This window comes from Pelobates fuscus, chromosome 12 (assembly GCF_036172605.1).
Source record: "Pelobates fuscus isolate aPelFus1 chromosome 12, aPelFus1.pri, whole genome shotgun sequence".
Classification (NCBI taxonomy): domain Eukaryota; kingdom Metazoa; phylum Chordata; class Amphibia; order Anura; family Pelobatidae; genus Pelobates; species Pelobates fuscus.
Window position 1 is genome coordinate 64,308,098 of NC_086328.1, and position 9,932 is coordinate 64,318,029.

Here is a 9,932-nt window from a genome sequence, read left to right on the forward strand (position 1 = left end):
ACATGGATATAAATGTTGCTATTGAACTATCTGAAACTGTATTAAACTGCCATATTGTAAACTTATGTTATACCTAAATATTCACCGATTATTGTCACACATTAATAATTATTGTCACAATAAATTATATATATTTTTTTTAATTAGTTTGTGATTAATGTGTGAAATACAAATTCTCTAATAAAATGTGCTCCAGAGTCTATAAGAGTTAAAATAGTGGGTAGCTCTTCGATTTAAATTAATCAAGGGGAACAGTGCCAATATATAATTTTTTATATAAACAACAATTTAATTAACTTTTGATCATTTTTATAAAAATATTATTTTAATATTTATCACCCCATAAATATCCTCACAACTTATCATAATATTTTTCTGATCATTATACATCGCAGCATTACATACCCACCCTTCTTCTATGAGAGTTGTAAAGCTACAAAGATTACCTGATGAGGACAGGGTGGATCTATTTATACCAATTTAAGAGTTCTATTTCCTGTCATTTCTGCTGTGAGTAAGTAAAGTGAGTTAACCCATAGGTAAATGTTGCCATGTATAATGATCAGGAAAAGAAAAATCACATTTTCCTTAGTAACTATGTATTTTCCTTAACGGATAGTACAGAGGCCTAGTCCAGACTTCTAATCTATAAATCAAATTCATAAAACTAATCTCTAACTATAGCTGAATACCTAAAACTAACTTCTAAACCCGAATGCATAACTAAATGCAAACCTTAGGTCAAAACGATTAAATGTTATGCAATGTTTTCAGTACTTATAATGTGCCTTTTTTGAAGCTTAGCTGGTTGGTGGGGAAATACCGATAAGTACCAGGAGCCTTTGCCATTGTCCTCTATAGCCCAGTCAGTCCTATGCTTCATAGCAGAGCTGTACAAATAGTTTTAGAGGGTGTAAAACTCGGTGTTTGCCAGTTCCTCCAGTGTGTATGTGAGGCAGGTCAGGATCACTTCACATTTACCCACCAACACCTCTTACAAAGCAAGAACCTTGTAACAGTAGCAGAGACAGAACTGAGTGATGCACACTGCATAACAGCAGCTATATATAAACAGATTGGAACACAATATATTTCAGCAGCAATATGCACAAACATATCTGTTATGATGTTATATCTGCAATGTCCAGTTAATAAATGTTTTAAAACTAACTTTATCTGCCTCTCTTTTTTTTTGGTTAATGGGGGAGAGGGGAGGAGGGCAGCAGGGTGTGCCTTAGAATTCTATGCCTACAGGTACCTTACATTTATATCCGTACCTGACACTATATTAAAAAAAAAAAGAGAGAGATGAAAAAACGAAAAAAAAAAAAAATGAATGCGTACAAGTAATAATGTATTAAAAGCACTTATAGCAGGTTACCTGAAGTTTGACAGCAATAACTACTGATGATAAATCTTTATCCAGATCTTTGAACATAATGAGTTTCCTCAGTGTGAGAGAAAAAAGCCTGGGAAGAAATTAACACACTTTATCTGTTACAATATAAATAGAAGATATATACTCAATTTAAAACTGCCTCCCCTCCAACTATTAAACCTTACCAGTGTCACAAGGAATAATAATTTAAAAAGAAAAAAAAAAAGGCATTAGCCAATCAGTTATACAAAGAGGTTATTCAGTCATATAATCAAAATAGACTTTGGAGTTCAACCTCCAGGTGCCACCATGCATGTGTACATAGCACATCAAGGGCAGTGTGGGTGGGGTATTTGCAAACTATAGACCCTGCAAGTGCATACCTCCCGAGAGTCTTTACTTTTGGCCCAAATTCCACTGTCCCTTGTTTCTATCCTACTGTCCCTCTTTTCTAGGAGCTCCAAATTGTTAGTTTGCTTGAGTATAAAACAGAGCTCCACAGCAATAATACAGTAATGTGCGGGTAAAAGGGAAACTGCAATTTAAAAATATATTTAAATAATCCTTTCATCAATTTTTAAAAGAAATTATATATGTTTTTGACAGAAATTCATCCATACTTTCAGTACATGACAGGATCCTAAGCCATCTACATGCACCTTTGGTCGAACAGTGTTGGAAAAACAAAAAGTGTTTGAAGCAGGAAAGACAATAAAGACAAATGGTTGATTTTCAAACACAGACCGACCAAAAGAGGTGCTGTAGTATCTTGTACTAAAAAGGTATGGATGAGTTTTTCAATACTTGATGAAAGGGTTACTGTATTATATTAAATATTTTTGAGGTGACAGTTGTTCTTTAAAAGGTACACTATAGTAACCCAGACTACTTCATCTCATTGAAGGGGTCTGGGTGCACTGTCCCCCACCCACTTAGTCTTGCAATGTAAGACAATGCCGTTTTAGAGAAACTGCAATGATTACATTGCAGAACTAAGACTGCCTTTAGTGGCTGTCAATCAGGCAACCAGTAGAGGCGCTTCCTGGTTGCTAACGGACTTTTGGTCGCCTGATGACCTCACGTTCTGCATGAAGACATCCAGCGTCAGTAAAATCACATTTGAAGCAATGCTTTCCTATAGGGATGGGCTAATGTGCTTTCAGCGCTCGACGCGTATGCGCATTAGCCCCCACCCTGCCGGATAGCGTCAGAGGAGACGAAACACTGATCCAGCGCCGAGGGAGATCAGTGCTAGAATCGGGCAAGAGTTAAAAAGGTTTTTTTCAACCATTTAGCTGTGGGGAAGATCAAATGGCTCTGTAATGTAAGAAATACAGATTTGTATTCCTAACACAACATAGAATCCCTTTGACCCCGACCAAGGCCGTTTTAGCTTTCTTGTCATGCATTAATTTCACATAATTTTCCCTCTGTTTAAGTGTACCCATACATAGTATAAATCATACTTTAAAGTAGAAATATGGCCTTTGATTTTGATTCCCTATATGTATACATAATGCAATAGTTAAAAAAATTGGGTAATGGGGAACACGACTTTGTAATCCGTTTTACATGCAATAATTTCTACATACCAAGGGCAACTAAAGAAAACTAATTCAAAATAGATTCACTTCTTATTACCGATTGTTAAAATTTCCAATATGTCTAGGATTTCAAATACCGTATTTATCGGCGTATAACACGCACCTCATTTTTAGAAAGAAATTCCAGGAAATTTCCCCCCTCCCATAGTATTTCCCCCCCCCTCATCCCACAGTATTCCCCCCTCATCCCATAGTGTTCCCCCCTCATCCCATAGTGTCCCCCCCCCTTCCATAGTATTCCCCCCATAGTATTCTCCCCCCTCCCCTCCCCTAGTATTCTCCCCCCCTCCCCTCCCCTAGTATTCTCCCCCCCTCCCCTCCCATAGTATTCTCCCCCCCTCCCCTCCCATAGTATTCTCCCCCCTCCCATAGTATTCTCCCCCCTCCCCTCCCATAGTATTCTCCCCCCTCCCCTCCCATAGTATTCTCCCCCCTCCCCTCCCATAGTATTCTCCCCCTCCCCTCCCATAGTATTCTCCCCCTCCCCTCCCATAGTATTCTCCCCCTCCCCTCCCCTAGTATTCTCCCCCCCCTCCCATAGTATTCTCCCCCTCCCCTCCCCTAGTATTCTCCCCCTCCCCTCCCCTAGTATTCTCCCCCTCCCCTCCCATAGTATTCTCCCCCCCCTCCCATAGTATTCTCCCCCCCTCCCATAGTATTCTCCCCCCCCTCCCCTCCCATAGTGTACTTCCCCCTCCCCTCCCATAGTGTACTCCCCCCCTCCAATAGTGTACTTCCCCCCCCCTCCAATAGTGTACTTCCCCCCCCCTCCCCTCCCAAAGTGTACTTCCCCCCCTCCCCTCCCAAAGTGTACTTCTCCCCCCTCCCCTCCCAAAGTGTACTTCCCCCCCTCCCCTCCCATAGTGTACTTCCCCCCCTCCCCTCCCATAGTGTACTTCCCCCCCCTCCCCTCCCATAGTGTACTTCCTCCTCCCATAATTACTTACCTGTCCTGAAGCGTGGGCCGGCTTCACAGCTTGCACCGCGGTACAGGAACTTTAATTTCATGTTCCGGTTTCCGGCGGGACTGAAAGGAAGTGTGCACACTATTGTGCACACTTCCTTTCAGTCCCGCCGGAAACCGGAACATGAAATTAAAGTTCCTGTACCGCGGTGCAAGCTGTGAAGCCGGCCCACGCTTCAGGACAGGTAAGTAATTATGGGATATCGGCGTATAACACGCACCCACGATTTTTCCCCTATTTTCAGGGGAAAAAAGTGCGTGTTATACGCCGATAAATACGGTATTTGTAGAAGCTATAAAACAAATTCTGCATTGAGTCAGTTATGGTTTTAAAGTTAAAACGTTTGGCATGCTGAGCATACAACTTCAATAGTAATCACAAAATGCAAAACCGCTACACAAAAGAATATAGTTATAGAAAGCACATACCCCAGGTTATGAAACAAAGAGCATTTTGACACTTTTCATTTAACCATTTGATCACAAACCTAAGTCATAGTACTTAAAGCAGCACTGTCATGCTGAACTTACCTTTCCTCAGGTCGATTCCTCCTCTCTCCCTCTGTCAGGGTCTGTTCTTCATTTCTTCGTGTCTGCTCTAGTTTTCTTTAAAACATAAGACAATGTAGGGACTATTTTGTCTTATGGAGGTTTCCTGCGCATGAATATCTTTGACCAGCGGAGGAGCAAAGTGTGCTCCGTCTCATGTGGTCAGAGAAATTTTCCCACAATTCTTGCCTTTCCTCCGTGATCTTGCGATGCTTCCTGTCAGTATTCCTGAACGTCCTGTCATTTCGACAGGATGCCGGCGAAACTACCGAATTTCATCCTAACAGAATGAAAACAGTTTTTCCATTCATGACCTCTCTGTACATCGTGATTGCAGCATGAGAGAGAAAGCTCACTCTCATGCTGAAGATCCTCACTCAGAGATCAGTGCTGGGCAGCTGGCAGAGCCCAGCACCAATCCTGCTTCAGGTTGCAAGCAGGGAGATCTCCCCAGGGTCTTTTTACCGCAGCTAACCTGTCAGTCTGGGGACACTAACTGTAGCCCCAACTGGCAAAGAAACCACCTAATATCAAAGGATACCTGGGGGTTCTTGGTAACAACAGGGATTTAACCCCTGTTTGTACCTTTACTGCATGACGCTCTACGCAGTCACTGGTCATTAAAGTCTTACACTGCATGACGGCATATACTGTCATGTGGTCCTTCAGTGTTTAAACTATAATAAATGTATTTAGAAATCAGTCTGTGTTAATAATATACATTGTTCTAGTTCTATATTACATTTTAGCATTATAAATGATTAGTAAATCACCAAAAACAGCCCAGCATGTGGCCACACCCTCACTCACACCCCTAAAATTAAAGTGTCCCTCATTGTCCAGTTAAAATGTTGGGAAACATGCAAGAGACAATACTTTTTTTTTTTTTAAATAGACGTAAAGTTAAAAATTGACGCCATATTTTTAATGATTTTTTTTTTTAATTGCAAATTACAACAAATTAAATGTATACAATTATTTCCTGTGACACAAACTTTTTTTCTATGCCATCATGTTTTCATAAAGTCTTAACGGATACCATAACTAATTATACAAATATGAGTTCTGGATATGAAGAGACTTCCCCAGAGGATTTCCGCCCACAAAGCACAGGGGAGAAGCCCAAAAAAAAAAAAAAAATTAACGTAATGACGTCAAACCTGGGTACGCAGGCAGCGCTTCCTCGATCCGTCTCCCAGGTCGCGTATAAATTCATACGAACGGGACCTCCGGCAGTCGGGGTGGGGCCAGTCACCAGCGCGTCACCGCTAGGGGCGGGGCATCCCGGCGGGGGAATGGCAGTGGCCCCCAACGGCCCCGCAGAGACAGAGCGCTCGGTCATGGTGTGAAGAAAAGAGGAGACTGTCGAGCCAACCAATCACAGGGTGAGGAATTCAACGCGTGACTAGACGCGACCGGACCAATCAGAGGATGCACGACTGTGGAGAGAACGCACCTTTCTTCTGGCAAATGAAGCCGTTCGTCCAGTGTTTATGGGCGAGGCTTCCTTTCTTGACGTCACTAATTGGCGTTATGGTGATGACGACGTGTTCTTGTGTCCAATCAGCTTTGAAAGCAACGAATCACGGTTAGGTTATACCCGCCTGCGTTTCTCATTGGTCAGTCACTTGCAAAGGTGGAGACTGGGGTGAACGTCTCCACTGAAAAAGTGTCGCATGCATGCCATTACCGGAAGCCTATATAGATTTGTGTCTTTGCCACATGTAATGGCATTGTATGGAGCGCATTTACACAATATAATTATAGTGTACTAATTTCCATATTATAGAACTTCATTCAGGCGCTGTTATGGTTTCTTAAAAATGCTATATTACTGATGACGTTTATGGACTGCCTTTTAAAAGTATTATTTATATTAAAAACAAACGGTGGACTGCTCGAGTCGTGGCTCACAATCCAGTTGTAGTGTCCAAAAGCTGTCGGGGCAGTGGGTTTAGTGAGAAAGCCAGGTCAGCATTTCTATGTCAAGGGATGACCGTCACTGACCCAGGCTGTTTAGTTGATGGTGGGCGAGATTTACCGGATTTTAGTCCACACCAGCTGGTATAATGTAATTTGGCCACCATTACTTTGAGCAAACAGAAGTGACAACAAAATGGGCAAAATTCTACCAAAATTGCAATTCTCATATTTACTAAAGCCAATTCTGGTTGATCTGTATCATTTGTTTGGAAGAGAGTGTTTAGTGTGCTCTAAAATGTGTTTTTCGCGTACGAGCCTTATACACAGTATACAATTTGTAATAAAAGCTCAGTTTTTAAATTGAAACAGGACCAAATACTTTCCACAGGTTGAATACTCACTTGCTTTTTACAAGAAAATTATCATTTGAACTTTAAAAATGCGTTCAGTGACGTGAGAGTTAACCATATGGTCGCTGGCTAGCCAGCGACCACATTAAAAAAGTGAAAGAATAAAAGCCTGTGGGTGTCACTATGACCCTCATTACTATATGGTTGGTTTTTAACCTTCTTTATGCCCGCATAACTAAATAATGGGAGTGAATAGATCACTTTCAGGCCAGCAGGTAATCGCTGTTCAGCGGGTGGTGGCTTTCAATTTAATAGCATGGGCGAAAAAATACAGAAAGAACATCCAACCCCCTCAAAAAATATTTTTCACATTGTCCACCCATAAATCCCTAAGTGTCTAGGGTTACCCTAGGTACCCTCATGCCCTAATAACAGTGTGGAAAGCAATACATTTAAAACCTGTAAAAGAAAACACATACTTACAATGAGCTGTGTTCTTAAATCTTCTCTTCCTCAGCCCACAAAAGGGCAAAACATTATTTCCTGACATTAAAGGACCACTATAGGTACCCAGACCACTTCAGCTCAATGAAGTGGTCTGGGTACCAGTGTTTTAGACCAAGCCAAGTGTGTGCTTGAGTATTTGCCCCTGTCCAAATGTTTAAAGTGAAATGATGCGTGCACGCTGAAGAAATGACACTGACACCAAAATTTCAGTTAAAATGAAAACTTCCAAGTGTATGGTCAGGGGGCGGTGTAGCCCCTTAAAAAGGCAAAAGAATGCAACGTGTGCAAATACAGAAAGTAAACTTTTGAATTGGTTCAGGGTTAGGTATTCGTAAAAGTAAACATTTAATTGGTTAGATGTTAAGTGTTTTATCTTGATGTACTTCCTCCATCATCGTCTTTAGGTGTAGCTCCGAATGGAGACGCTATCTTGCTACATGAGGGTCTTAGTCGATGGGAGGGGGTGCTCTAGCAGCCATTTTGAGTAATGAATGAGCACAGGTACACACAGTACATATACATTTTACATACAATAATTTCTATCCATCACACCAGGTCCATCTAGGGTTAACCCTGCAGCTGTAAGAGAAACTGCTATGTTTACATTAGGGTTAATCCAGCCTCTAGTGGCTGTTTCATTGACAACCGCTAAAGGCGCCTCCGCGCTTCTTACTGTGATTTTCACAGTGAGAAGACGCTTGCATCCATAGGAAAGCATTGAGAAATGCTTTCCTATGGACTGATTAAATGCGCGCACATGCGGCGGATGACGTCGGAAGAGGGAGGAGAGTAATAAGAGTATTATAAAAATGAGTACATCAATTCCTGTCAAAACAGACTCAGATGACACACTCAGATGAAAATTTGAATACTTAACTGGTCTGAGGGAGCAGCAAAGAAAGAGGAAGAGTCTTGGAGTACCACACCTTTATAGACTGTGCTGGATCCTGATTGGTTGCAGTGTTGCTATTCTATGTCATATTTTTATACAAACACAAAGATAAAGCACCGCACTTACAGCAGCAGTAGCTTAGTATCCAACAGCTCAAAATACATAGTAGAAACAAAGAGAACGCTACCTGTTCTCTGGCCTAAATCCCTATGTACATTTAAACAAAATGGAGGCTCTTTAGTTTTATTCCAATGGCCATTTGAGTATAAGCTCACCTGCCACGTCATTTGTTTAAATGTACATAGGGATTTAGGCTGTGTTGTATGAAAGTGCTGTGTGTGAGAGGGCTGTGTGTGAATTTTAGAATGGTTTGTGTGTGTGTGGAGGGGGGTAAAATAAAAAGTAGGCATTATATCCCTCCCTCCTTTCTTACCTTTAGCATGGGAGGGAGGGGGGCGGCACTCTCACACGATCCCTGGTGGTCCCCGAAAAAACTGCTTACGCAAAAACGTAGGGACAGGGTTGCCTCCAACATAATTACAAGATTAGTAAATAAAAATGAAGTGTATTTGACACCCAAATCGATTGGTAACTGTTTTAACTGATGTAGCGGAGTGTAATAGTAGAATCCACGATCTCCGCTGGTATCACAGGTAAATCCACAGTCAGCGCTGAAAAGTAAGGCAATATCCCAATCCTCCCAATAACCGGACGAAACACAGTTTGGGAGTCAACTAACTGGCTTTATTCACAGGCTCTATATTTATACAGTTCCCCATGCAAGGGGTTTCCTGACAGAAGTTTCAGGGGATTTCTCCCATAATACAGTGTAATTCTCCCAGGGTACATTGCTACATGAGAGGGATACTCCCACTAAAATGGACGATTAAGTGGATTATCCCCTCGTGTAGCAAAACTGACAATTCACATTAAAATCCGTTTTATAAGCTTTATACGGTACATTTAACTGACTGAACGTTCGGTAGATAGCTGGGGTCTGAGCGCATCTTTTGTGTGAATACCGCTCAGATCCCAGCTGAAATGACCGAACGCCGCAACAAATACAGTTTACATCGAAGTTCCCCTCAAACTGTCGATTATACTTGGGGGAACGATTCTACCGAATACCGGGCTCCCGAACGGTCTGGAAGTCCAGCGGTTTTCGTGTCATCGAGTAGCCGTTTTCAGTTCCAGGCGCTCGACGACCAAACACCGCTGAAGAATAGCGAATCCAAGATGGCCGACCGCCGCATGGTCGGTAGCCGAACGACAGCCACCTAGGAGAGCTTCTAATTACCGATTGCAACATTGTTGCAATCGGTTAACGAGTGCCACACGCTCCTAAGTGTGTGGTCTATCAGGGGAGCCCGCATTCGTTCCACGAACAGCCCGGATAGCCGCTGTTCGTCGAACGAAGTACTTGCATGCTGGTAGCTTACGGCTGCCAGCATGCGAATTACCATAGCATAGATACACAGTACATTTACATCTACCACACAGGATACATAGCAGAATACACACAGCACATAGTACAGACAACCTTTCTATATTACAGTCCAGAAGTGGCTAGGTTTGCCACAACTGATATTATAGTAAACTTTATAACTTTTCTAGAATGGATATAGATTCATATTTGAATAGCACACCAACTCCTACAATTTCAGAAAGTCAAAAAGATACCCTAAACTGTCCTAGTTCATAGCAAGCAGTGGAAGGCATTATTTCAAAATTAACACAAATTTTTGAAATTTATTTTTTAAACCTT

At 41.9% G+C, this 9,932-nt stretch overlaps 1 protein-coding gene across 1 annotated transcript in view; it reads right to left on the reverse strand.

Annotated features, from left to right (window-relative positions):
* PACS1 (phosphofurin acidic cluster sorting protein 1) overlaps nucleotides 1–5,995 on the reverse strand; it is a 101,690-nt gene extending 95,695 nt beyond the window's left edge. The window contains exons 1-2 of the mRNA XM_063438260.1: nucleotides 5,656–5,995; nucleotides 1,382–1,469 (exon numbers count right to left, since the gene is read on the reverse strand). Coding sequence (XP_063294330.1) covers nucleotides 1,382–1,469; nucleotides 5,656–5,837 — 270 coding nt within the window. The 5' untranslated portion in view covers nucleotides 5,838–5,995. The remainder of the gene's footprint in view (nucleotides 1–1,381; nucleotides 1,470–5,655) is intronic.
* Between the last annotated feature and the right edge of the window lie 3,937 nt (nucleotides 5,996–9,932).